Source organism: Hypomesus nipponensis, chromosome 12, assembly GCF_054491055.1.
Source record: "Hypomesus nipponensis isolate SF chromosome 12, ASM5449105v1, whole genome shotgun sequence".
Lineage (NCBI taxonomy): Eukaryota > Metazoa > Chordata > Actinopteri > Osmeriformes > Osmeridae > Hypomesus > Hypomesus nipponensis.
The window spans coordinates 11783880-11811360 of NC_140372.1; the positions used below are offsets into that span (position 1 = coordinate 11783880).

Sequence of the window (27481 nt, forward strand, 5' to 3'; positions counted from 1 at the left end):
GGGCTGAAATCCCTCTGCCCCTAAGGCTGATTTGCATAAAAGGGTTAAGGTTTCCATTGATCAGTAGGTGGAGATGGACAGCACGGCGAGGGGGAGAACTTCCGATCTCATTTCCAAGATAGAAGAGGCATGTCTGCCGTTGATTCTTGCATCTGTGTTGGGTCTAGACAGCTGAGGCCCTCTTCTGTCAGTGGAGGTGATCCATCTTTCAGTGTGGGGCATATTGCAAAGGTACGACAACTTCCCAATGGCGCACAATGATGTCTATTGACTCGACTCTTTCCTCTCTTTTTCTGAGGATATCTGAGACTCGAGTCCCTGTCGGTTAACAACACGGACTGCTGAAGGAGCGCTGAACTTCGGGTGTGTAATTAAGTGATCCATTCACCAATTCCAGGGTATTACGCACAACTGTTTATTTACAGAATGTCTTATAGAAAGGTTTCATGTTCACTAATTACAAAGGATTTCTGTCAGTCTACTGTCTCTTCTAATAGAGTCGTTAAACAGATTTGACTACAGGTTGTGAGAGACTAAATGTTCAGTAGAGCAACGCCCTCAGTATGAACCTGTGCGGTTGTGTCTTGTCATGATCAACATTAGACCCCTTATGAGTCACACGCAGTCAACAACATGAGACTTGGACATCTCCCAGTTTTACAAGGTGACCGGGCAAGGGTGTACCATGCCAAACAGAATTTCCTGTTCTCCTAGGAAACAAACTTATCTGATGTATTTTGTTTATAGCCCACTGACTGGATACCCACTGACATATTACATAATCCGATTGATTTAACAGCTTGCCTGTTTCACCCACACAATTGGAGAAATGGCAGAATAAAAAAGCCAAACCAACATTATGGAACCATTCTTCATCCGAAAATCTTAAAAACATTGTCAGACGTAGGCGTTCCTGCCAAACTGTCTGGAGGATTCAGCAGTGTCCCTCGGCTCTTTCTGGAAAGCGTTACCAGATTTTCTGTGTTGGTTGCGTGTGTTTACCAATGATGCAGCTCCGCTGTATGAGTACTCTGCCTGGCTAAAGGGGAGAGAAAGAGAAAGAGAGTTATGAACATCAATTGACAACACATTTATTTATTTACATTTATGTTTACAAAAACCCCATTTTCTAACCCTGAATGCAGGTCAAGTTTGTCTTGGGCTGCAATTATAAAAGAAATGTAAAGACATAGGTCATGCGTAGTCATTGTTATGGAAGAATTCTTCCAACCCCCTCCTCTAGGTTTAGTGCCCCCTCACTCAAGGTGACTTACACATAAATACACAGATACCAGACAAAAACAAAGGTAACATTCAGTTATGACAGTACATGTGTCATTTGCCCTTATCATCACACGACAAGATGTTGAGAGTTGTCACTGGGTATTTTCAATTGGAAATAAGTTCATCGCAGTTCGAATGAAATTGCAGAAAGGAATTATGGAAGGTCAGGTTTCATAATGAACATTTTCATATCTGGCAACCGGATAAAGATACAGATCACATGATGAATAGCCATTGAGGCAAAGTACGGTTCAAAAACAGCTTGCCTGAAGCCTTCTGTTAGCGAGAGACAGAAAATGAGACCTCCCAGTACACACAACACAGAGCCGGCCCAGCCGATGAAGAGAGCTGCCCCCAGCTCAAACCTAGCAGAGAAATGACACAAGCAACATGTTTATCCATTTCGTTCGTTTGAACTTGTTCGTCAGCAGAGTTGACATCAAGTGGAACGCTTACTTCTGGGCAACAAAAAGTGGGTCAAAGAACTCGGTTGTGATCCTGTGTGCATAAAGGGAGCATGCCGTCAGAGAGCAGAGCCCTGCAGAGAATGGGGACACAAACTCTGCTTTAAAAGTCACACACTTTAATTGACCCAAACATCTCTCTCCAAAAATGACCTAGAGTCCAATGAGATGCTTGCATGTATTTTGAACGTCACTAAACTTCAAGACGCTCTCTATGAGCACAGCAATGTTTACCATTGAGGATGAAGTGGAGGCCTGAGAGGCCAGTGAGCTTGGCTTTAGTGGTCTCTGATCCCCCAATCTTGGTGCACTTCATCCCCACCAGGGCTAGGATGGCCCCAAAGAAGCCCAGACACACAGACGCTATCATGAGCCCCCGACAGACCTGGATGTACGCTGGGTGGGAGTTTCATGTTTGTAACACAGAAGGGGTAAGGGGCAGGAGGGAAAGTTAGTCATCACCCATGAATGTTCCATGTCCCCATGAAAATGATTGACTTTCTTGCAAACAGGCACTAGAAAAGCCTTTTATGAATCCCCCTCACCAAATACTGCCTTTTGTAGTATTTGTTTTGGTGCTTGTAGTCTCTAGGCCAAAAAAGGATTGGTGCTACTAAGTACCCAATGCTCTTTTTTTCCCAAGAGAGTTATTGATTTCAAGAGATCCGGTACTGAAGACATTAAATGAGAGGCAGAGACATCACACACACATATTATGTTATCAATATGACATCTGCATTACATACATACATACATCACCTGTAACACACACATGCTCACACACTTACGCACGTGGAGATCATGCACAATAACTTAATGAATTAATTAATCAATTTACTTAAACTGACCGTCCAGTGCCAGCATGGAAGGAAAGTCTTTGCAGTTAGAAACTCCCGTAGAATCAGTGACGCACGTCTTCCACAGATTAGACCAGAAGGTTGCCGTAGTGATGACAGTCCCATCCACAGAAGACACCTTCCAGTAGTCAATAGGCAGAGTAGATGACACCAGGATCCAGCCTGATATGCTCAGGAGAAAAGCAACAATTTCTGTTGCCATATTGCTCATTTTTCCCGTCGTTTTTATTCTGGACAGGACTATGTCTGGCCGGCTGGCAGTGAGACTCAAATGTAGCAGTTGTGGCAGATGGAGAAGTGTGGGAAGTTGGAGTCTATTGTTTAGCTGAGGAGACAGTCCAGGATGAGGGGTAGAGTGAGTCAGTGGTTGCAAATCTGCTAGACTTGTTTGCGCTCAACAGGGAGGGCTCTGTGCTCAAGCATGTGCACCTCCACCTGTGGGCCAACCCCTAGGATACACATCATGTCTGAACACTGACACACACACACTTGTGAACAAGTCACTCTTCAGTTGTAATTTCCTGTTGAAGTCACTAACTGGATCCAACAAGATTTTATATGTATGTAAAAGAACAGGGAGAACAAAGACTTTCAACAAACACTCAAAGTTCAGTGACTGCAAAGGTTTGCAGAGCAGAGATGCACAGGTATACAGGCTTTTATCCTGGTGGTACGTTGAGCCATGGATTTATTGAATTAGAGCCCCACCTAGTGGCAAAACAGGAGTAAATCTGCTTAAAGGCCCTTGACCCCTGGACAGAGCCTTGTTTAGAGTATGCTCATGTACAGATTGGCAAGTGATGTCAGAACTCAAATACTGAGGATCTGTGAAAAGGATCATGTTAAATAAAAGGTCTATTTCTCATTTTAAATGTATTTACAATTAGAATGATGGGTAAAATATTGGACAAGCTTCATAGATGTGAGAGATGTGCACAATGCTTTGGTTATTAAAAGGTCACCATCTAGTAAATCAAAACTAGGGTTTCCATCCTGCTTCCTGTGTGACCCTCTCGGTTCCCTTGAGGTTACTGAGCAGGAGTGCTGAGAGCCACTGCTCTTTTACAGCAAAGGTTAAAAGAGTCTTCTCACTTACTCTTCTTTGGTTCCTTAGATATTGCTTCTGGCTGAGAGGCTGTTTGGCATATAGAGAGGAATGGGGAGTGTGGGAGGGTTGGCAGGCACCATTTTGTGCTGATGTGCTCTAGTTTCTCCTGTGTGTTTACACTCTCTAGACCCATGTAGTTTCCTGTGTAAACTGTGAGTCAGGCAGGGAGCTTTGTGTAAAAGTAGATGCACGTAGGTTACTGTTTATGGGAGAGACGGTGGTGTTTGAAATGTTCAGAACACCTCACACCTATTCTCTAATTTCTGGCAAATAAACCATTTCCTTTACAAATAGAGCACACAGTGAGTTATTCTCTAAGTAATCACTAAAACTGAATCAACTGAAGAGGACACAGGTCTGAATATTACTTGGCGGAAGAACTGTTGACCTTGACCTGCAGTTTCACATTTAAAGAAACACAAGCATATTTGAGCACTAATTGTCATACTTCTCCAGGTGCCAAAAGATGCAAACAAATAATTAGAATGATCAGTAAATCTATTTGGACCAACAGAGAGGGAGTTTCTCCAACAAAAGGTTTTGAGGAAGGAATATAGTGTTCCTGTGGGACTCAATAAACAAAGACATAGAGTAAAGACATGGTATGCTCCTTCAAACCTCCTGAGAGCAGCTTGGTCATCTGGGTGTGCTTTTAAAGGAGCTGTTGCCCAGCAATCCAGGGCTCCATCGACTAAAGAGTGGCTGCAGCCATGGCAACAGCATAGCATCCCACCCAAGAGGCCTGAGATGTCCAACTGAGAAGTATATTAAAAAGACTTCTTACAAATACAATGTTTTTTTTTACATCTTTATGGGTTTTATATGAGCCGCAATGAGTGTGGCCAGGTTTTGACTGGTCAAGGTTAAGTAACTTATGTAGCTTGTTGAAGAGTAGTTGGGATGACTTTATTACCTGTATTATGGGTGGAATCCCTAAATAAATAACTAGTAACATGTGTAGACTCCGAAGTCCACTCTTCCATCTAAAGGTTTTAATGTGACAGGTAAATCATTTCAGATATTCAAGACATTTTGATACCACACTCAGCATCTTTAATGTAGAATCTCACAGTTTGTAATCGCACAATTTGGTCTATCCTGTTCTTATACTATTATGTATTCTGTGTTCTGAAAATGAGATAAAGGCAGACACGGTCCTTGTCTTCCTTCTAGAAGTCTACTCCCCCATCCATGTGTAAAGGGGAAGTTGTGAAAGGTAGCATGGTAGAAGGAGGAGTCTTTCACCAAACCTGGACTGGGTCATAGGGCTTTCACAGTAGGCTCACAGCTTTCTTGTTATCTTTGTGAGGCAGAGAGAGGAACTGAAAAGTATGCAGGGTTTGGGGGTGGTTTAAAACTAACATATTTTGAGCAGTATAGACCGATTGATATATAAAATATTTAAAATAGTATGGATGCACGGTTTTGAAGTAGAAATCTTGGTGTTGCCAACAGTAAAATAAAATTACATAAAAAGTAGGGATGATTTTCTGTGGTTTGAGCACTCAACTGAATACTTCCAAGTGGATTCACAGAGCACTTTAATCATAGCATGTATCAGATGGTGCTCATGGTGTTTATTTGCTCATTAATGTGAGAAACACAAATATAATCATGACACAGGCACAGCAACTAACAGTGTGGTAGGGTTTAATTGATATTGTCTTAAGTTAATTAAAAAAATACATTTTAACGTATATGAACACTGCATGAGGTAAAATTTAATGGTTCAAATAGTAAAATAAACATGGCAAAGGATATAAATATCCAGAATATTGCTTCATAAACATCAAAAACATAGATTAACTTTTAGATTATAATATGTAATAATAAATTAATCATGTACAGTGTAATTTTCAGGATTTTATTATCCCAGAGTGGGGAGTGAAGACGTATTTGATAATACCCAATTACTGTGAAAGTACCAAGTCAATGAAGGAAATAGTTACAGTTAGTAAATAGTACAAGTTCAGGACAAAATCAACGTATTTATTCCATATGTAAAGTGTCTGATACACTCAAGTTGAGTATCTCAGAAGACTGGACAATGAATACAGGAAATCAAGGGAGTTAAATCGTTTCACATAATGGGAGGATACATGATGATAAGCATTGCCTTCACAAGCACAGAAATAGGACACTGCATGCTAGATAGCTTTTGTTTAGGTCTTTTAGATAGGGCTCCTAGAACTGACCTTGATGTTCCTTCTATTTTTCTCATTCAAAGGTGCATGGCATTAAACACTTTTGTAATATTGTGACCTATGACCTACACTAGTGTCACAGGCCTATCCATGATACAAGAAACATAATTATAGGAATATTTCTCTCTTGGACATAACCAAGGGTTATGTTCTCATGAGATTAATTAATATAGCAGGGTATCGATCAAACATTTATTATATTCAGAACATGTCAAACAGTATAAAAGTAATAAAGTAATCATTATCTTTAATTATTGTTAACTGGTCTGTGGTTAAGGACAGACCTCTTTAGGAATAACACATGGTTGGTACAGTTAGGATTACAGTTAAACTAAAATCAAGTTAGTTTGTAATATGGATTGGCATAACCATTGACAGACACAATCAGACGCTTAATCAATGATTCAGTGGCCAGTAAAGGCAATAGCCAATGGGATACTCTTTCCTGTTATGAATATCATCTTTCACACGCCCAGTTGCACAGCGTTAAGTGCCTCGAGCCTATCACAGCTCAAACGGGGTAGTGGCACCCCACGCGCAAGTGCTGGGACCAAGCTGTAGGAAATTACACCAAACAACTTCGAGCGGCGGTCTTTCTGACGCACAGCAGTAATACATGTGCGTTCAACAAAGTTACACAACATCTTTAGAATTGTCAGTTTTCGAAGGAAAAATAACTGTCACAGCCTTGACAACGCTACTTGGAAACCCCCTGGAGTCAGGACATCATGGAACCTCTAAAAAAAGATCCCAAAAACAATCCTTCTGCAACGGCTAATCTTTTCTCGCAGATATTCTTCTGGTAAGTATCATCAGACTCCCGGCTATCTAATAACTTCTGCATGTCCAAACGAGACACGCTAAACATTGCATTCAACGTGACTTGTTATTTGAAAACTACAGTCAATTTGGTTTAAGTCGGCATGAGCTAATTTTGAATCACAGTGGTAAACTGCGGGAAAAAAAACAACCCCAAAAGCTTTGAACAGGTCTAACGTTACTGGGAAGAATCAAAAGTCAGACAAACCCCGCTTAAAAAAAACAATTTGTTCCGGGAAGTGGCGAAGCCCAGCTTTAAGGACACAGTCCTGGAAGTAAGGTAGCCTACGGCTATATCTGTAAGATCTTGGCAGGCATACTGTATGCGCCTATCTCATCTACAGTACCAAGACGTCATGTATTCTTCAGCCAATTGTCTTTACCCGCATACCACATTGTACAGTGTATAATATTACATTATCTGCCTCAGGAAGAAGATGGTAATACCGTACTAAATGCATGCCCACGACGATGTTTTAATGAATGGGAGGCCTTCGTGGTTATTTCCCAGTAGGCTATCAGTAGGCTGAGTTATTTTGTTGTACTGTAGGGCTATTGGACTGTTCTTGAATATAAAGTTATCTACATCAACTCTATTTTACATTTATATTTTTTCTTCCAGTTGGCTTAATCCTTTATTTCGGATTGGATACAAGAGGAAACTTGAGGAAGATGACATGTACAGAGTGCTTCCAGAGGATGGATCTGAGAGATTGGGAGAGGAAATGCAGAGGTTTGATCACCCAGCAATATATTGAATTTATTTACATACTCTGACCACACTTTGTGTTCAGTTCTATTACATCTGTAGGACACTGAGAGGGGTTTTGTTGATGGAGGAGATCCTTGATTACTAACTTGTCATGGTTAACTGCAACAATATTAGCCTTTTCCACCAATATGTATCAGATACCTTTAGAGGTTTGGCACTTGAAAAAAGTTGTGTGTTTGATAAGATAACTGGTGGTACAAGCTATGTGTTCAGTCAGTCACTTGTTGTCACTTAAACAGTTTGGTAAGGCTGACATTTTTTAATCTTCCATAGGCTCTGGGAGCATGAGGTGCAGATTGCTGCAAAAGAGCTCAGAAAACCAAAACTCACTAAAGTCATTATCAAAGGCTACTGGAAAACCTATACAATATTGGGGTTATTCACCCTTTTTGAGGTTTGTAGAAATTATGCAGTATGTTTAAAAAAAAAATATATATGCATCATGATGATCCCACATTATCACAGCTTTTTCTTTTGCCCCAATCAACAGGAGACGGTAAAAGTGATCCAGCCGGTCTTTTTGGGAAAACTGATCCAGTACTTTGAGCATTATGACCCAGATGACATGAATGGACTGTATGAGGCGATTGGTTATGCTGCAGGTATATCCCTCTCCACCATCTGCCTGACAGTAATGCACCACCTCTACTACTATCACGTCCAGAGAGAAGGCATGAAGATCAGAGTCGCCATGTGTCACATGATCTACAAGAAGGTCCGTATAAGATTTCGCTTTTGTGCTGGGTGAGTCACAACTCGGGCTGCCTGACTAATGCAAGTGTGGATTGATGTATGGATCAAGATAATGGAACAGTTGATTGATTAACCCTTTTTTTAATGAATGTTCCACCCTCCCAGGCTCTCTGTCTCAGCAGTGCAGCCATGACAAAGACCACCACGGGCCAAATTGTCAATCTCCTTTCGAATGACGTCAACAAATTTGACGAGGTATGTGCAGACATCCTTTTGAACTGCAAGATACAGACTGCTCCTTGGCATTAACCACTGAACTACTCAGAACTGTGCCCTCTGGTACTTTGTGTGCTGAACTTAATGTATGCACTATCTGTAGGTTTGAATGAGTGAAGACGCATGCTTCCCCTTGTATGTATGGTGCAAATAGAGTGGTGAAGTAAGTTGCCCCAAATTGGCAGTCATTCTCTCACTCAAGGGTGGTTTAAAATGGCATAAGCTCAATCAAGCTGCTGCCTGGCTCGATTCCTGGTTGATCCCGGTACGTCATTCAAGTTTTGTTGGAATCAGTTTGCTGACACCCAGGGCAAATCTGTTCAGTTACTTGGCAGTAACCTGTTAAAAACAGTCTGGGAAAGGTTGGGTCTAATTGCTTGCCGTTTCTCTCCTTGGCAGACAAAGTGATGACCTGTGTAGTTCCCTCAACCTTTCAGTGAACCATATCACACGAGGGATGATTTTGCGTTACTGCCAAATATCAGCACGGCTGCCATTCAGTCATAGTCAGAGGCCACAGGCCAAGTAGGTTAGAGGCCACAGGCCAAGTAGGTTAGAGGCCACAGGCCAAGTAGGTTAGAGGCCACAGGCCAAGTAGGTTAGAGGCCACAGGCCAAGTAGGTTAGAGGCCACAGGCCAAGTAGGTTAGAGGCCACAGGCCAAGTAGGTTAGAGGCCACAGGCCAAGTAGGTTAGAGGCCACAGGCCAAGTAGGTTAGAGGCCACAGGCCAAGTAGGTTTGAGGCCACAGGCCAAGTAGGTTAGAGGCCACAGGCCAAGTAGGTTAGAGGCCACAGGCCAAGTAGGTTTGAGGCCACAGGCCAAGTAGGTTTGAGGCCACAGGCCAAGTAGGTTTGAGGCCACAGGCCAAGTAGGTTAGAGGCCACAGGCCAAGTAGGTTAGAGGCCACAGGCCAAGTAGGTTAGAGGCCACAGGCCAAGTAGGTTTGAGGCCACAGGCCAAGTAGGTTAGAGGCCACAGGCCAAGTAGGTTAGAGGCCACAGGCCAAGTAGGTTAGAGGCCACAGGCCAAGTAGGTTTGAGGCCACAGGCCAAGTAACTGTTTACACAACAGTACTACAAGCCTCATTAGTTAACAAGGCAATACATAGAGAATTATTAGCTTTTTTTAATCATTTATTTGACTGTGGCAACAAATCGTTAAACGCAGTCCTGCACACTAATGACTTATGGTTGTTAATATAAGCGGAGTGATGCATGTTTAGTTCAAAGTCTCGGTGCTAAATATCAGCCCTCAATCAAACTACTTGGTCAAAACTGTTATACTGTGATGTATACCCCCCCCCCCCCCTAATGTCAGTAAGCTGAGCCACTTCCTTTCTCCCTGGTTACAGGTGACAATTTTCCTGCATTTCCTGTGGGTGGGGCCTCTGCAAGCAGCGGCAGTCATCTGGTTGCTGTGGGGGGAGATCGGCCCGTCATGCCTCGCTGGAATGGCCTTGCTCGTCTTCCTCATGCCACTGCAGACGATGTTTGGGAGACTGTTCTCCAAGTTTAGGTAAGACGTAGCCGCACGCACACGCAAGGTGTCTGAGGGAGACCTTTGAACAGGGAGCATGAGCACGAGTGATGAAAGAATATCAGAAAGTCTTGCAATATTTGTTTTCCACTGAAACGGTTATTTCTGAACCCTATAGAACCCTATAACTCAATGACATGTGTTTTCTAATGCGTGTAGCAGTACAGAAGATTGAATGTCAAAATTGCGCAGCAAGCAAATTGTTCAGTGCTGAGCCTTTTCTACCACAGGAGTCAAACTGCTGTCCTCACAGACAACAGGATCCGCACCATGAATGAGGTGGTGTCTGGAATCAGGATCATCAAGATGTACGCGTGGGAGAAGCCCTTCTCAGCATTGGTCCATGAAGTCAGGAGGTAACAATCAAATGAAGGATGTTGAAAACAATGAATCCCATATTTGATATCTCTATTTCATATAGCCTGGTCCCACCAGACTCTCGTACATTTAATTGAGTCTGGGCTCGCTCCATTGACAAGCGTTAACTTCCTTGAAGGCGGGTACTCTGAAGTTTAAAACTATTGTATCTGCCCAGAGTCACTCTGGATCTGCCATAACCAATCGCTAGTGTTCACCTTAGCCAACTCCTTCAACACTAACAGAGATGGCTGGAAAATCAAACTTTTCCCTAACCCCGTGGGGAGGAGGGCCACAACATCATGGCCACCAAGAAACTCAGCAAAGATTGTTCTTGATCCGGCTTTAACTTCTAGATATTCTGCAGCATTGCCACAACGGACTGAATGGCTTCGCTCGCATCTTTCTCCACCGCCATTACGAACTACAACTAATATACTGAAGACCGGACGTAGTACTGAAGCAAAATGAAAATGTAGCAGAAGTATGTACTGTAATAGTACATTTAGTCATTTAGCCTACGCTCTTATCCAGAGCGACTTGCAGTAAGTACAGGGACATTCCCCCGAGGCAAGTAGGGTGAAGTGCCTTGCCCAAGGACATGTCATTTGGCACGGCCGGTAATCAAACCAGCAACCTTCTGATTACTAGCCCGATTCCCTAACCACTCAGCCACTTGACTACCTACCTACCTACCTACCTAGTAGCCAGGCTATATCACATATATAATCTCCTTCAGCACACTTATGTGGCTGGCTAGTGTCATGTTAAAAGGGGCTCTGTTGTTTTATTAAATTTCTTAAGGATTTGAAACTTTTCCCTCAAGGATGTTACTCTGTTGCTTGCCCTACATGCTACAAGTCTCATGATGCATCTTAGCCACAGGCCTTAGCCACTTCTCATTTGAGTAAACGAAGCAGAAGTGGCCAGCAATTGTACTGTAGTATTCCCTAATTCTCAAGCAGCATGACACAGCGTTCATGTTCTTGAGTACAGAATGAATGAATGTTCTTCACAAGGACATCACTTTCATTTATCTGCTTTCAATCTGCAAGGGCCGTCTTGCGTACATGATTGTCAAATCGGTTTAATGTTAGATCCACATCTACTCAACTGCACGCCTGGCCAGTTGACCAATGAAGCTGGAGTTTCGAGGCACCTGGTATCAACATGCTAACCCCCCCGCCCCCTTCTCTTTGTCAAATGTACACCACTACCCAGCTACTGAGTCATCCTCTTATCACATAGGGATAACAACCTGCTTTAGGTTCCCAATAATATAAGCTCAACTGCATAGGTTTTATCAATTTTATTGGCTACATTCGGACTGACAGGATGTCACTGAATTGAAGGTGTGTGTGTGTGTGTGTCCCGCTGTTCCTCTTCGGCTGTTTACACCTTGTCTTAGGGCCAAGATGAGGAGATAAACAGTCAGGGTGAAATGAAGTTCTCTTCAAGCTCGCATTCTTTCAGTTAGTTAATTAGGGTTAGGGTTATACCTGTGGAAGTAGACGTTTTATTATTTTAGTTGAAATATTTTTCAGAATCGCATCAAGAGGAGAGAGTCCACCTCGAGTAGGATTCCGAAATCATTGTTGCCATAGTGTTTGGTTAAGTGTGTCCTTTTTTAATAGCCTCTCCCTCCTCGTCTCCACAGAAAGGAAATCTCAAAGATCATGAGCAGCTCCTACCTGCGAGGTCTCAACATGGCCTCCTTCTTTTCGGCCAGTAAGGTCATCGTCTTTGTGACCTTCACAGTCTACGTTCTCCTGGGGAACCCCATCTCAGCCAGCCGGGTGTTTGTTGCCGTGGGGCTGTACAGCGCCATCAGACTGACCGTCACCCTCTTCTTCCCCTACGCCATCGAGCGTCTCTCTGAGGCCCTGGTCAGCGTTCGCAGGATACAGGTACGGTGTCGGTCGGAAGAAGCGCCAGGCTGCTGGAAGTCAAACAGAGAAGGCAGGCAACTACATGTGATAGCTGATGTCGACCCAACATGGCTAAAAACGCCCAAAATAATGCTTGAGGACAATACTTATTTAATTGTTATTTCCCCCTCACTGTGGATGTCTGAAATGTAGCTCTTATAAAGTTTTGTCTGGTTAAAGTGTACCACATGATTTAATTAGTAAGTATATGTGTATCCTAGCCAAGACTTGTTGTTGTGCAAGCCTTGCTTGGACATGTAAAAAAAACAGACCGCAGGTGTTGTCTCCCTGGCCTTAGTTAATTTTAGAGTGTGTGTGTGTGTGTGTGTGTGTGTGTGTGTGTGTGTGTGTGTGTGTGTGTGTGTGTGTGTGTGTGTGTGTGTGTGTGTGTGTGTGTGTGTGTGTGTGTGTGTGTGTGTGTGTGTGTGTGTGTGTGTGTGTGTGTGTGTGTGTGTGTGTGTGTGTGTGTGTGTGTGCGGGCGGCCAATGTGAAACATATGACCTAGATTACATATGGAGTCCTTAAGGTCATTTTTCACGTTTCCACTCACCGGAATCCCAGTCTGCTGAGTCATTATGAGTTACAACCTTTATCATCTGGTCACAATAGCTGGGGTTATTTGCAGTCAGATTGATATGATTTTAATTTTTAAAATAGATAAGCGGGTTCAGACTGACGTAGGGTTACTGTACAGCAAGCTCGTGAGGCCTCCCTGTAGTTTTGTATGTCTATAAAAGCTATAATATAATACTATGGATTCCATTGTTAATTGGAACCGTGTGAATGTACCCCTGCAGAATTTCCTCCTGTTGGATGAGATCAGATGCACCAGCAGCAGCCTAGAAGTCCCTCTGGAGGACAAGCTGGAGGCCTCGGTGGAGGTCCAGGACCTCATCTGCTACTGGGACAAGGTGTGTGTTCAGAGTAGTCAGTGTTGTCGATTCTGGATGGGAACCCAAACATCAAACCAATGCACCCAGTGATTAGCCCCTAAAGGAAAAGCCTACTCATCGACATAAGCGTTTGTTCCAAAAACCTCTACCACATTTCGTTCTTCTGTCGTGAACTATTACTTTTTTCTTCTGAAAAGTCTTTCTTCTTTCAACTGCATTTTTAGCGTGCACATAGGCGTATTTGGGGGTAGTGTTTAGCATTTGGGCATTTGGGGGATTTACTCATATTAGGGGGTGTGGTTTGCACTTCAGGGCCACCGTTCAATCAGATTTCTTCAGAATTGGTGTGTTATGCAATATTGAACTGTTCCTGTGTTTTTAACTGTCTTTCCTCTCTACAGAGTCTGGATGCCCCGTCTCTTCTGAACGTCTCCCTCACAGTGACGTCAGAACAGCTCCTGGCTGTCATTGGACCTGTTGGAGCTGGAAAGGTCAGAGGTCATAGGAGCCTCCAGTTGTCAACTGTGCCCTCATTTCAGTGACTAACTATTTTGTGCACAAGCTCACTTACTACATTTCCCACAGTCCTCTTTGCTCAGCTCCATCCTTGGAGAGCTGCCTCATGACAAGGGGTTGCTGAAAGTCAGAGGTCAGCTGGCCTACGCTTGCCAGCAGCCCTGGGTGTTCCCTGGAACCATCCGCAGCAACATCCTGTTTGGTAAAGAGTTCCACCCCCAGAAGTACGAGAAGGTTCTGAGAGCCTGCGCCCTCAAGAGGGTGAGACAAACACACACTTTCTAGCATTCATTTGAGCCCATCTTCACGTGGGATTCTGTTCACATGACATGTCCAGATCATACCCTATCAGATAAAATGGAGAAAACAGAGGACACAATTGACAAATGGATTACCACATTTTATGCACCTGAGAACTTCTTTCACCTACAGAGTACAAAGAGGTGCATTTGGGCCGGTCCGCTATGTTAACTGTCCAGGAGAAGGGATCCCTTCCCTATTTACAGTGACAGACCATTCAGTCCTTTCTCAGAAGATTGTGGCCATGGTTCCCAGCTGTGTCACTTGATTCAAAGACAAACCCTTTTGGTCAGCATAAATCCACTTCCTCAATTGGTGGTAGACTGTCATCTTTCCTCTACCGCACACTCTGCATTCTGCCGTTCCTCATCTTTAGCAGTTGCCATTGTAGAGCAAATCACTCTGTTTGTAGTCCTGCTCGGTTCCTGAGGTTTGCACGGTGTCAGTAATCTGTATAGGATCATCACTTACCTGTATGAGTTTCACTGTTTACACAGTCTCTTCCTTTGGCACTTTGTTCCATGCATGTGTTTGCTGTTGAGTATATAAAAAAATGTTTGTGTGTAGCAACTGTTAATAGTGTATGACTGGTGACCTTCCCCATCCCACACAACTGTAATAGCTCCCAGTGGCTTCTGCTGGTGGTGAAGCACCTGTGTGAAGCCCTCTGCTCAGTTCTCTGTTCTGTGTGTCCAGGACATGGAGCTGCTGCCAGACGGAGACCTGACTCTGATCGGGGACCGAGGAGCCACCCTCAGCGGGGGACAGAAGGCTCGCGTCAACCTGGCCAGGTAGGAGGAGAGAGACCTTCTGTTCCTGTAGGTTATGGATGTCACCTCCTGGATGTCACCAGTAATGCACACCAACCCTGATGTGAGATGGTGTGTCTGTGTTTGTCAGGGCTGTGTACCAGGACGCTGACATCTACCTGCTGGACGACCCTCTGAGTGCTGTGGATGCAGAGGTCGGGAGACACCTGTTTGAACAGTGAGTCTCACCTACTGACAAGCCCCACCACATGGTGATGAGGAGCCTATTCCAGAACTGATACCTGGACTATACAAATAAACTAGTCTCAAGTTTCCCATTTACAACAATGCAGCCCAAAGTTTAAAGACACTTTCTTGTAAGCTGCACCATCTTATCAGGGTAGCTTTTCAAACCGTATCTGCTGACCAGGGGCCTGGGATTAAAGTCCCAAACCTGACTTGAATTAACCTAACAAGGCAGTTGGGGCTAAAGCAGTTCCATAAAGGTCAATTCTAGTTCGCGCAATTCCCAGATAACTGTGCGTGCACCCATTCTTAAGCAGCCAGAGAGGTAGAACATGGATCATATCGATCCAGCAAGGCAAAACGCAATGTTCACGACCATGTGACTTCTTCCTGGAAGAACGTTCTCTTTAAGCCGCGTATTAACACCTCATCCACCACCGCCATCTATCCAAATAAAATGTGCGCCATGATTGACATGGAGGAAGGGCTATGTAGGTCGAGGTCCTTTTTTATAGGACTTTACTTAATTGATTTTTTTTTAAAAAACATGCACCTTCTAAACACATCTAAATTGACCTTTTTGACACATCATCCAGTAGCCTAACTTTTTTTAAACTGTTTTTGTGTTGGGAAAATGGAGGATGAATGCATTTAAGTTTGTTTTGTAATTGTAGGCTACTGTATTTAGGCTACTGTATGTAGCTATGATAATTATACAGGGATAATTTACATTGAGTTTAGCATCAGCCCAAACATTCGATATCATAAACTACCATATAGCCATTTGTTAGTACCTAGGTTTGTATCATTCTGAAATCATTGTTTAATGCATTACATTTATGTATTTAAGTTGATTTTCTATAAATGTACATATTGAACTGAGGGGGAAAAAAAATTACGGCATGCCAGAAAGTCTGTGGTGAACCACCGTCATGTGTTTACGAGAACATTCTACTGAAGGGATTGGTACCATGGTTGTGTTACTGCATGTTCTGGACCACCATTGTTCTAGTAAGATGCCATAAATCAGTCTGTTCTAGCTTGTTCCTAGGTCCGGTCTCGCCGGCCTTTGTCGCATTCATGATTGATCTCAGTGACCAGCAGGGAACACTACCAGTGTTCTGGATTAAGGCCCAAGAGGTCTGCTTTGAAGGCAGCCCAGAGAGGCAGGGTTTTGTTGGGGGGGGGGGGGGGGGGGGGGGGGGGGGGGGGGGGGGAGAAAGAGAGAGAATCAGGAAAGAGGTGTAGTGCAGCCTTATAGACAATTGGAGCGAGTCACGCACTTCTCCTGTGATGTAAGTCGGACCACCCTTTGTTTTACGTGGCCTTCTGCACCGACCAAGAAGGGAAGCCTCAGGAAACATTCCTACTGTCGTAATTCTTAGAGGGAAAACTGCCTTGACACTATTTAAGACCCTCTTGTTTTGAGACCCTTTATTATTTATTATTATTCCACTGCAAATATTCTGGGGCCGTATTTACACTTAATATGTTCTCCTAAATACCAGTAAAAGTTCTTAGCTAAGAGTTTCCTCCCAAAAAATTCACAAAGCTGCTGAGACCAACTTGTACCAGGGAATCGGTGAGACAATGGGCAGGGTCGACCTTGTTGCCATGTTGCTATTTTTCTCCTAAATCTGCTAGTTAGGAGCAACATTTAGCCTTAAGATGTTTTGTGATAACGGCCCATGATTTTTTTTATTTGACCAATTTTGATCCTTCTGGACAGGACACCGAAGTATGTATGTTGATGGTCTTTTTAACAATGTAGACAGAACTTGCACAAGCCTATATTGTGGCAGAAAAAAGGTTACTGGTTGTCTTGGGGTGCCTTGTCCTTCCAGGTGTATCTGTGGTCTGCTGAAGCATAAACCTCGTATACTGGTGACTCACCAGCTGCAGTACCTGAAAGCAGCAAACCAGATCCTCGTCCTGAAAGAGGTGTGTGGCACGGCATTTAGGCAGATAATTTAATAACGTTATTATCTCTTGGCTGCGGTATCCGAAAGCTGAGTTGTTTTTCCACTTGTCTTCTACTTAGCCTCAGTAGATACTCTAAATGCCCCTCCTGTATCAGCCCTTGCAAGCGGCTTGTTAAACAGTTGGAGGGGTACGATCCTTACTAGCTTTGAATTGAAAACATACAAACACACTCGTAATGTGTATTTGTGTGTGCCAGGGTCACATGGTGGCGCGGGGGACCTACAATGAGCTGCAGTCCTCTGGTCTGGACTTCACCTCCCTGCTGAAGAAGGATGAGGAAGAGGAGGAGCAGCCTGCCCCAGGGACAGAGACCAGCAGCCAGTCACCACGAAGACGTGCCCTCTCCCAGAATTCTTTGCGCTCCCAAACATCTTCACTTCACTCAGCAAAAGAAGGGGAAGAAGATTTGCCGGTGGGTACTTTGAGTTTGAATTTGGGATTTGTACATGCTAATTCTGTCCACAAGAGGGCAGTGTTTACTAACCTTAATTATTACACGGCTGTTAACGCTGTAGAAAGCTTCATTCACTTGAATGGGGCTTCCCAACGTTCTGCGGTCTGAGACCCTTGCATTCACGTGGCTTTGATATCATAACTTCCGCTTCGCGTCGGGTTGCTGTTCGCCCTGTCGGGGCTTATTTTCCCGATAATGACCGGCGTTCTATACATTATACCTTACATACAGATTCCGTGCAGCGCATTGTTAATATCCATCCAATATCCCATGTTCCAAATCAAGTCAGTTTGTAAAGTTTATGGAAGTTCAACTTGTATCCATTTCCATGAAGTGGTAGTTCCAAGCTATTAAGCAGAACATTCCTGATCAATGAAATGCGCCATGCTGAACCTAGGCACCCTAAGAGTTCTCCATAGTGTATTGGAGCTGTTAGTGTGTTGACACTGGATGTGTATGTTTCAAGAGTGCCGGGACTACATGTGTTCGGAGTGAGCTGGGACTGGATGTGGGTGTTTTCTTTTAAAGAGGGTGTTGAAAGGCTGTATTGGGGACTGTGTGCCACACAGGCTGAGCATGTCCAGAACATGTCAGAGGAGAGCAGTTCCGAGGGCACCATAGGTATCGGCCTCTACATGAAGTACCTGAGGGCAGGAGCCAGTGTCATGCTGCTCGTCATGGTGTTCATAGTCAACATCCTGGCTCAGGTATGCAGCTGTCGTCTTCACTCAACTTAACGCCATTTGACCTCGCGCCTGTGTCCTGAACAGTCTCTCAGCATTACCTTCCATCTGCACTGAGTTGAAAATGTTGTTTGCCCGAGGCATGGCGCCTAGCATTTTCTTTCAGTGTGATGGAAGGGTGAACATGAGGCAGCTAATGAATGGAGATTGGAGTTGGTGGTAGTAGTTTGTATAACATGTGAATCCCTGTTAACAGAACTAGATTGTTCTGTAATGTAGCACTTTTGTTTTGTGTCCAGGCAACATATATTCTGCAAGATTGGTGGCTGGCATATTGGTAAGAGACGTGGCATAGTCACTACTTTATCTTAATAATGTGGTTTCTGAGAATAACATCTTGGGTTTCCTACAACCAAATCTTTGTCATTTAGTTTAAAATGAAGTTGAAGTTTGTCTCCTGCTCAGATGTGTGCTGTGGTGGGCGATATTACAGGGCCGGAGAACAGGAGAAGCTCAATTCCAACACCACCATCATGCAGAATGGCCACAACGTTACCCAAGAGCTGAATCTAGATTTCTACCTCGGAATTTACGCAGGTAAGACATGAGATTTGGGTGGAACTTTGTTCCACTTGTCTTATTTGGGGCATGATGTTAAGAACTTTGCCAAACTGTGTTCAGGTTTGACTGGAGCCACTATCGTCTTTGGCTTTATGAGGAGTCTTATGCTTTTCAACGTTTTGGTGAGATGTGCTCAGACGCTCCACAACCGCATGTTCAACGCCATACTGCGGACACACGTGCGCTTCTTTGACGTCAACCCAATTGGTGAGTAAAATATTTTAACATGGGGTGAGATAGCCTAACCCTAACCCATCTGGGTTGAACAGACCCTCTTAATGTACTTTGGCTACGTAAGAAGTGTGGTTGCCGAAAAGTTTTAATGAGCAGCAGGTAGGGAAAGTCTTCAACGCTTTCTTGTTGTCTCAGGGAGGGTTCTAAACAGGTTCTCAAAGGACATCGGCCAGCTGGATGCCTCCCTACCTTGGACCTTTTCAGACTTCTTTCAGGTAAGGGCCTGACCTCGTCCCAGAAGGGGGGGGGGGGGGGAACAAAAAGGGGCTAGAATGTGGTCCAGACCTGTGGCTTACACTTAGTCAGAAGTGGTAAGATGGAGGCTATATACTGATATGCCACCTGTGTTGTGGTTTGCCAGATCTTTCTGCAGATCATCGGCGTGATCGCCGTGGCGGCCTCCGTCATACCCTGGGTCCTCATTCCTGTGGTGCCGCTGGTCCTCGCCTTCCTGTTCCTGCGACGCTACTTCCTGCAGACTTCCAGGAACATTAAACGCCTCGAATCCACCAGTGAGTTTTCCACACCCATGTGCACACAAGCTCGCCACATACTGAACACCCCCACACTTGTGTGTTTCATGTGTTTGCTTCAATTGTGTTTGCTGTAGACATGTTGTTTGTGTCTTCTGCAGCTCGGAGTCCAGTGTTCTCCCACCTGTCCTCGTCCCTCCAAGGCCTGTGGACGATCCGAGCCTTCAGCGCAGAGGAGAGGTTCCAGAACACCTTCGACGCACACCAGGACCTGCACTCAGGTCGGACATGAATACGACTACAATACCACACCTATAATTCCAACAGTCTACCATAAACACGAGAACATCCGTCTTTCTCTTGCGCAACCAGTCTTTCTCCTCCGTCATCTTGCATTGTTGACTATAGAATGGATTGCATGACTGACTTGTCTCCTGTGCTCCTCAGAGGCCTGGTTCCTGTTCCTGACCACCTCTCGATGGTTCGCCATCCGCCTTGACACCATCTGCTCCATCTTTGTCACGGTCACCGTCTTTGGCTGCATTTTGCTCCGAGACCGTAAGACACTCAACAGAAAAACACACTGCCAATAGTCAAGTAGAGCTATGTTTTTAATCAAGTGGTGTTGTGTAACGGTTGTTCCTGTTAGAGCTGGAGGCCGGTGCTGTGGGCCTGGCCCTGTCCTACGCTGTGACCCTCATGGGGATGTTCCAGTGGGGGGTGAGGCAGAGCGCTGAGGTGGAGAACATGGTGAGACCCTTGCATTCACGTGGCTTTTAAAAGAACTGGTTTCGCACTTAGAATTGCGCTTTACTACAACAAAGGTTGTCTGAACTGGAAACACTTGAGTCATACCTTAATCCTCATCTAGGTTAAATGAGTTTATGATTTACTGAGATGCTGGAAAGAGTAGTTAAGGTCAGGGTTGTTGGTATAATAGTCTGTCTCCTCAGATGACGTCTGTTGAGAGAGTGGTGGAGTACACCGAGCTGGAGAGTGAAGCACCCTGGGAAACCCAGAAGCGCCCTCCCCCCGACTGGCCCAGCCAAGGCCTCATCAACTTCGACCGGGTCAGCTTCTCCTACAGCGCAGATGGACCACTGGTCCTGAAGGACATGAAGGCTGTTATCAGACCCAAAGAAAAGGTTTGTCCTCTCTGCTGACAGCCCTTTTTCCTCACGCCGGTGTGATGAACATGGCTGAAGATGTTCCTCTCCTCACTGTTCCTCAGGTTGGCATTGTGGGGAGGACGGGAGCAGGGAAAAGCTCCCTGGTCTCTGCTCTCTTCCGCCTGGCAGAGCCTGAGGGCAGGATCTACATAGACGGGGTTTTGACCTCTGAGATCGGCCTCCATGACCTGCGCCAGAAGATGTCCATCATTCCTCAGGTACCGTGGGAGGGCTAAATGATGTCCTGGTGGATGTGTGTAGTGTACACTAGCTGTCATGCCGCAGACACTTTCAGCTTAGTTGTTTTGTAATGAAGCTGTTCACAACAGGCCCTGTTTGTTCCCACTAATGACCTGCAGGACCCAGTGCTGTTTACTGGCACAATGAGAAAGAACCTGGACCCCTTCAACCAGCACAGTGATGAAGACCTGTGGAACGCTCTGGATGAGGTACTGCTGCTTGGCTTCCTAGTATTACTTACACCATGAACCACTGCAGATCTCCTGGTTAACACCACGGGTGTCTTGTCTCTCCAGGTCCAGCTCAAGTCTGCGGTGGAAGAGCTCCCCAACAAGATGGAGACGGTGCTAGCTGAGTCGGGCTCCAACTTCAGCGTGGGCCAGAGACAGCTGGTGTGTCTGGCCCGAGCCATCCTGAGGAAGAACCGCATCCTCGTCATCGATGAGGCCACAGCCAACGTGGACCCCAGGTAAACAGCAGCCCGGCCCCACACACCTGACCTCCTCACTGGCATGTGGAGCAGCTCCCATGTGTCGGTAGGCTCTGAGGAGGTGTCACCTGACTGGGTCTCCTGTCTTTGTGCTGTAGGACAGACGCGCTGATCCAGGAAACGATACGAGACAAGTTCAGAGACTGCACCGTGCTCACCATCGCCCACCGCCTCAACACCATCATAGACAGTGACCGCATACTGGTGAGGCCAAGTAGACACAGCAGTGTTTCCCACACATAGACTAATTTGTGGGGGTGTGCCACAGAATTAACACCGGCCGCCACATATTGCGTTTAGTTAAAAAATGTTTTTTAAACACTTAGATTAAATCACGCTGCGTATTCGTTCAGCTGCATTTCCTTTCCCTGCTCTCCCTCCGTATCTTTGTCACTCACGCGCTATCAACATTAGTGCCATAGCTAAAGGTACCTACGAACATGACGTCTTAATCGAAGGTTTACCTTCGTTCTTTTGGTGAGAAGTCTCAGGAGCTAGCTACTTACCCGGCATCATGGGCCGAGCCGACCAGTTAAATAGCCATTTAGCAGTAGCGTTGCTACCGGCATATGCAGAAATTGGTTTTTGTTATTTTTGTGAATGTGTGAATCATTTTGAATTAATATGCTAAAGTTGTGTAACATTATTATATTGTAAATAACTTATTTGAACCCACCCTTCTGACATGAAACAACTCCCCCCCCCTCCCCCACCTTCCAAATAGCTTCTAATCTTTGGGAAACACTGCACAGGCACTTGTTAATTACATTAATTTATACATTTGTGTATGCGTCTCGGACTACGCCTCATAGTTTTCAATGACTGACTTCCTCTGGGCGGACTGCTAGGTTTTAGATGCGGGTCAGATCCATGCCTATGATGAGCCCTACACCCTGCTCCAGAACCTCAGCGGCATCTTGTACAAGATGGTTCAGCAGTCAGGAAAGATGGAGGCTTCTGATCTCCTGCAGTCAGCCAAACAGGTGAGTCCTCATGTCCACAGAACAATGGTAGCAGTGAAACAAGAAATCTTAATACTTCAGTATTCAGAATCAGTAACTTAGGTTCTGAGTTTGTGGTCAAAACATTTGTTTGCCATGTGAAGCACTGCTGACAGATTGTCTCTGTTGTACATTCAGGCTTACCTGAGCAGGAGTCGTGCAGTTATGGCCAACGGAGGGGGCCACACGGGCTCATCTAATGGTAACCTGGTCATCTTTGAGACTGCTCTTTAACAGACTTGGGAGATTGGGACTGCTCATCATTCACCTAGGTGCCTCATGCAATGACTGCTGGGGCCTTGTCTGTGGAGAACCCTCAGCTCTTCATGTGCCTTAGTTTAACACCTGTAAAACAGTTCACATGGAACTGCTGTGGAACCTACCTGGAGTAGCATGGCTTCAGCGTGACCTCACAGACCAGATGAAAGATTGTTTTAAAGATTAATACATTGCGAATTACAGTGCAATCCAACCATCCACTTGAACTCCAAAGTCCAGTAAGTTACTATTTTTTTTCTTTAAGCAGCTGAGGAATGTTTCCATTAACAGTCTTAAGAATACTCTTCGACATTTGTTTATACCATGAGGTGCCTTTATTGAGATTTATAGACATGTTTTGGGATTGTCCAAAACAGCTTGGGGGACACAACTGACTTTTTGGATGGCATAGTTCTGGATAATCCAGTAAATTAGTGTAACTTTTGGTTTGCATTACTTGTTTTTACAGTCTATTGTACACAAAGCTGTCAAATTCATTGTTATTCATTTCATGGAAGGCTTATTTGCATTATGTAAATACATTCTTATTGTTACCTCATGTCACAAGTGCCAGTTTGATAGTGTTTTGCTGTTTATTTCTAGTGTCAGTCTGATCAAGCATACTATGTTGGCTCCCTGGCCAGGTTAAAGAAGCTGTGTACTGTAAAAATCACCAGTCCTGCAGATGCACTACAAAATCGACTTGAATAAGTATTGTTTAAGTTTAATCTAATTGTATTAAACAATTCAGAAAGTCTTCAATCAACAGATTAAGTATTAAAATAATTTCTAAACTAACCCTCAATGTTTCCTTACTGTTTATCTAGTTAAATCCTGGTTTAAGATATGAGCCAATAGGGACAAACACCAAGCGTCTCTGGCCTTTCAATTCACCATCTACACCAATGACAAAATGTTTTTCTCAAACGTCATCCCAGCTGTTGACTGAAGGAGCATGAATAGATTTTCAGTAAGAAAAAAAATTCAATGAATACAATAAAATGTATATATAAAAATACAATAATTGAAAGAGAAACTGTTAAAAGGACAAGAGCATGTAATACAACGAAGTACACAGGAGTGTCCAGAGAATTCAAGTTTCCCAATGATGAATGTTTCATCAATAAAAAGGCATGAGAATTTTAACAAGACGTTCACAATAATGGGTGTAGACTAAAATTAAGCATCCGTCGTGCCTAACAACTCCCCTTACCTGTTCTAAAATCAGCGTAAACCACGGCCTCTTTGGGCTTATTGCTTAAGTAACATTGTCAGCGGACTAAACCTAGTAGATTCTCCTGTGGTCCTGGTAATAGCCGACTATTCGGTTTAAGACATCAGTGCATATAATGAGCAGTACAACTTCCACCTAGAAATGATTGTCCCTTCCCACACCCCCAATCTAAAATATCAATGTATAGAGGTAGGTTTTCAACAGAAACTTAACTCATCCATGGTTATCAAACGCCTCATCTTTTGTAAACAGGCAAATTAAATGTAAGTTCTAGCCAACAATACTCAACAACTCATATTTCAATAACTCTGAAAAGCAACCACAATTATCTTGTAGGTCCCTATCAACCAGACTTATTGGGATCCAAGTGTCCTTCTATTTGTCAGAGTATTTGATGTACTCATATTTCCTATCATCCATGGGTTTCATTACAGAGATGTTTCAAAATGGATCAAGCTGGTTTGGGTCCCACTCTGTTGACGTTTGGACTTCTATTGGGGGGAATATTACAATAAATAGTTAATTGTTCAGGGCTAGTACAATTTTTCGGGAGCATCTGCGGCAGTATATTTAACTATATCATCTCTAAATCGAAATGAATATTAAATGTCATTTGATATGTAAATATGTTGCTAATGCATGCTTTTCTCTGGTATCATTTGCTAGCAGTGCCTAGATAGCTAGTTTCCGTTGTATTTTGCCACAAAACATATTTCCTAAACCGTGCGACAGAACCTTCTACAAAGTCATAGCAACATACATTCTGACACTTTCTTTTCTATTATTGTAAAAACCGAGGGGACGAATGGGAACAAAAGGAGTCTGCATGTGCTCACCTCTTTAGCAGCCTCCAGGAGTGCTGCAGCTTCCATCTTGCCTGTTTGTTGGACCATCTTGTAGAGAGCACCATCCTGGTTCTGGAGCAGGGTGTAGGGATTATCGAACTGTATGATCACACCGTTGTCGAGGAACTGAAAGCAAGTCGGGGGTTATCTGAAGGCACCACGAACCATCTGACAACAAACCATGTACTACTTGGTTGTTGTATTTTGTGCTTCTCAGTCACTTGACTATAATTAATTACATTCATGTAATATGCTTGACATGATGGATGATGAGTTGTGTGTGTCTGTCTCACTAGTATGCAGCCACTTTATATGAAGGTGTGATCCGCATCTTAACAAATTCCCACAAAAATGAACAAATTGATCAATTGTGTCTACTTGGCCTCACCAGTATGCGGTCACTGTCTATGATGGTGTTGAGGCGGTGGGCGATGGTGAGCACGGTGCAGTCTCTGAACTTGTCTCGTATCGTTTCCTGGATCAGCGCGTCTGTCCTACAGCACAAAGACAGGAGACCCAGTCAGGTGACACCTCCTCAGAGCCTACCGACACATGGGAGCTGCTCCACATGCCAGTGAGGAGGTCAGGTGTGTGGGGCCGGGCTGCTGTTTACCTGGGGTCCACGTTGGCTGTGGCCTCATCGATGACGAGGATGCGGTTCTTCCTCAGGATGGCTCGGGCCAGACACACCAGCTGTCTCTGGCCCACGCTGAAGTTGGAGCCCGACTCAGCTAGCACCGTCTCCATCTTGTTGGGGAGCTCTTCCACCGCAGACTTGAGCTGAACCTGGAGAGACAAGACACCCGTGGTGTTAACCAGGAGATCTGCAGTGGTTCATGGTGTAAGTAATACTAGGAAGCCAAGCAGCAGTACCTCATCCAGAGCGTTCCACAGGTCTTCATCACTGTGCTGGTTGAAGGGGTCCAGGTTCTTTCTCATTGTGCCGGTAAACAGCACTGGGTCCTGCAGGTCATTAGTGGGAACAAACAGGGCCTGTTGTGAACAGCTTCATTACAAAACAACTAAGCTGAAAGTGTCTGCAGCTCTTAAAGGGACCCAGAGATACGTGACAGCTAGTGTGCACTACATGTATCCACCAGGACATCATTTAGCCCTCCCACGGTACCTGAGGAATGATGGACATCTTCTGGCGCAGGTCATGGAGGCCGATCTCAGAGGTCAAAACCCCGTCTATGTAGATCCTGCCCTTAGGCTCTGCCAGGCGGAAGAGAGCAGAGACCAGGGAGCTTTTCCCTGCTCCCGTCCTCCCCACAATGCCAACCTGAGGAACAGTGAGGAGAGGAACATCTTCAGCCATGTTCATCACACCGGCGTGAGGAAAAAGGGCTGTCAGCAGAGAGGACAAACCTTTTCTTTGGGTCTGATAACAGCCTTCATGTCCTTCAGGACCAGTGGTCCATCTGCACTGTAGGAGAAGCTGACCCGGTCGAAGTTGATGAGGCCTTGGCTGGGCCAGTCGGGGGGAGGGCGCTTCTGGGTTTCCCAGGGTGCTTCACTCTCCAGCTCGGTGTACTCCACCACTCTCTCAACAGACGTCATCTGAGGAGACAGACTATTATACCTAGTGTTCACAGTGGCACATCTAAACAATGTCAAGCACGTTATGTCCACATTTCATTTGAGCTCAAGGATAAGGAAAAAACCCAGATATTAAATCTGGTTTAAAAAAATGCTATAACAGCATCAAAGGCAGACAGCTTGCACAGTCTTAATGGACCTCTTCCAACTCATGATCCCAAAATGACAGGATGAAGCCAAATCCCTTTTATCCCAAAGAATTTCACTGCCAAGGGTCACTGGTTTTATCTTCATGTTTAATTTATAATGGGCTATTCTTTTAAGTAAGAACAGAACACAAATGTCAGATAACCTCTCACAGTTCAGCATGGACTAGTAACTTTTGTACCGTGTATATAAAAAATCAAGAGCCAACACTATATGCCTTTAAAACAATATGACAAAAACCTCCACAAGCCTGTTCATTCCTTCATAAAGGAGCCTCAAATGCACAGTACCATGTTCTCCAATTCTGCACTCTGGCGCACAGTCCACTGGAAGTTTCCCAGGAGTGTCAGGGCATAGGACAGCACCAGACCCACTGCTCCTGCTCCCAGCCCTAACCCCACACGGAAAACCAATCCGCAGTCAGTAATCAACCAAAATTATAGCTCAATTGCTTCGTGTCAGTGAGAAATAAAGTAGTATTGCCATGATAATCGTGCCTTGTCATCGACATACGGAAAGTAAAAATGGGCAAATATGGATTGGTTTCTCTCTTACCATCCCTAAGAATGAGGCAGCCAAAGGTTGTGATGGTGATGAAGATGGAGCAGATGATGTCGAGGCGGAGCGCAAACCAGCGAGAGGTGGTCAGGAACAGGAACCAGGCCTCTGAAAGAAGCAGGGTCATGCAGTCAGTCCAACAGACCGTAAAATTAGATCCAATGAAAGAATATTCGACCACATCCAAATATATAACCTCATAGGCATATTATCCACACAGAATAAAAAAAATACAGCTAATACGCCAACATTTTTTAATTTCAGTTGGTCCTCAAAAGATGGACGGTATTGACCATGACGTTAAGAGCATGAGTGCAGCTGTCTTTAAAAGGAGAACCTGAGTGCAGGTCCTGGTGTGCGTCGAAGGTGTTCTGGAACCTCTCCTCTGCGCTGAAGGCTCGGATCGTCCACAGGCCTTGAAGGGACGAGGACAGGTGGGAAAACACTGGACTCCGAGCTGCAGACCAAGACCTACAGTGAGCAAGCA

The 27481-nt window shown here is 44.6% G+C and overlaps 3 protein-coding genes across 7 annotated transcripts in view; 1 reads left to right on the top strand and 2 right to left on the bottom strand.

Annotated features, from left to right (window-relative positions):
• The first annotated feature begins 107 nt into the window (after positions 1-107).
• LOC146261115 (ATP-binding cassette sub-family C member 4-like) lies at positions 108-23409 on the top strand. Of its 2 annotated transcripts, none has more exons than XM_084668713.1 (31): positions 108-363; positions 7359-7469; positions 7782-7902; positions 7999-8223; positions 8367-8456; positions 9831-9994; positions 10246-10371; positions 12030-12279; positions 13099-13212; positions 13596-13685; positions 13780-13971; positions 14707-14801; positions 14911-14997; positions 16850-16946; positions 17185-17400; positions 18012-18149; positions 18425-18462; positions 18619-18722; positions 18807-18953; positions 19116-19195; positions 19342-19492; positions 19615-19734; positions 19901-20011; positions 20103-20203; positions 20407-20598; positions 20685-20840; positions 20982-21071; positions 21159-21331; positions 21451-21556; positions 22201-22335; positions 22492-23409. In XM_084668713.1, exons 2-31 carry the CDS (start codon positions 7414-7416, stop codon positions 22585-22587), a joined length of 3861 nt encoding a protein of 1286 aa, XP_084524839.1. In that variant the 5' UTR covers positions 108-363; positions 7359-7413; the 3' UTR covers positions 22588-23409. The 2 variants fall into 2 exon arrangements, with proteins under 2 accessions (XP_084524839.1, XP_084524838.1); XM_084668712.1 differs by lacking the exon at positions 108-363 and adding an exon at positions 6430-6719.
• Positions 376-2847, bottom strand: cldn10a (claudin 10a). The gene is made up of 5 exons (XM_084668731.1): positions 2597-2847; positions 1983-2144; positions 1741-1822; positions 1547-1649; positions 376-1035 (listed from the first exon to the last, which is right to left on the bottom strand). Exons 1-5 carry the CDS (start codon positions 2814-2816, stop codon positions 898-900), a joined length of 705 nt encoding a protein of 234 aa, XP_084524857.1. The 5' UTR covers positions 2817-2847; the 3' UTR covers positions 376-897.
• Positions 13966-27481, bottom strand: part of LOC146261117 (ATP-binding cassette sub-family C member 4-like) — a 31015-nt gene continuing 17499 nt past the window's right edge. Inside the window, exons 22-31 of one of the 4 annotated variants that reach the window (XM_084668715.1) lie at positions 27332-27451; positions 26992-27102; positions 26727-26827; positions 26059-26250; positions 25817-25972; positions 25564-25653; positions 25304-25476; positions 25079-25184; positions 24682-24816; positions 13966-14055 (exon numbers count right to left, since the gene is read on the bottom strand). In XM_084668715.1, the coding sequence (XP_084524841.1) occupies positions 13999-14055; positions 24682-24816; positions 25079-25184; positions 25304-25476; positions 25564-25653; positions 25817-25972; positions 26059-26250; positions 26727-26827; positions 26992-27102; positions 27332-27451 (1241 nt within the window). In that variant the 3' untranslated portion in view covers positions 13966-13998. Of the gene's footprint in view, positions 14056-14116; positions 14545-22923; positions 24337-24681; positions 24817-25078; positions 25185-25303; positions 25477-25563; positions 25654-25816; positions 25973-26058; positions 26251-26726; positions 26828-26991; positions 27103-27331; positions 27466-27481 lie in introns of those variants that run through there. The other 3 variants (XM_084668716.1, XM_084668714.1, XR_014724824.1) reach the window with 3 other exon arrangements.

Coding starts and splice junctions, on each gene's coding strand:
- cldn10a (XM_084668731.1), bottom strand. CDS start 2,816: ATGAGCAATATGGCAACAGAAATTGTTGCTTTTCTCCTGAGCATATCA. Junction 2,145..2,596: donor TTCCATGCTGGCACTGGACG/GTCAGTTTAAGT, acceptor ACTCCCACCCAG/CGTACATCCAGGTCTGTCGG. Junction 1,650..1,740: donor CCACTTTTTGTTGCCCAGAA/GTAAGCGTTCCA, acceptor TTTCTCTGCTAG/GTTTGAGCTGGGGGCAGCTC.
- LOC146261115 (XM_084668712.1), top strand. CDS start 6,646: ATGGAACCTCTAAAAAAAGATCCCAAAAACAATCCTTCTGCAACGGCT. Junction 13,686..13,779: donor GACCTGTTGGAGCTGGAAAG/GTCAGAGGTCAT, acceptor CATTTCCCACAG/TCCTCTTTGCTCAGCTCCAT. Junction 18,463..18,618: donor GATTGGTGGCTGGCATATTG/GTAAGAGACGTG, acceptor GCGATATTACAG/GGCCGGAGAACAGGAGAAGC.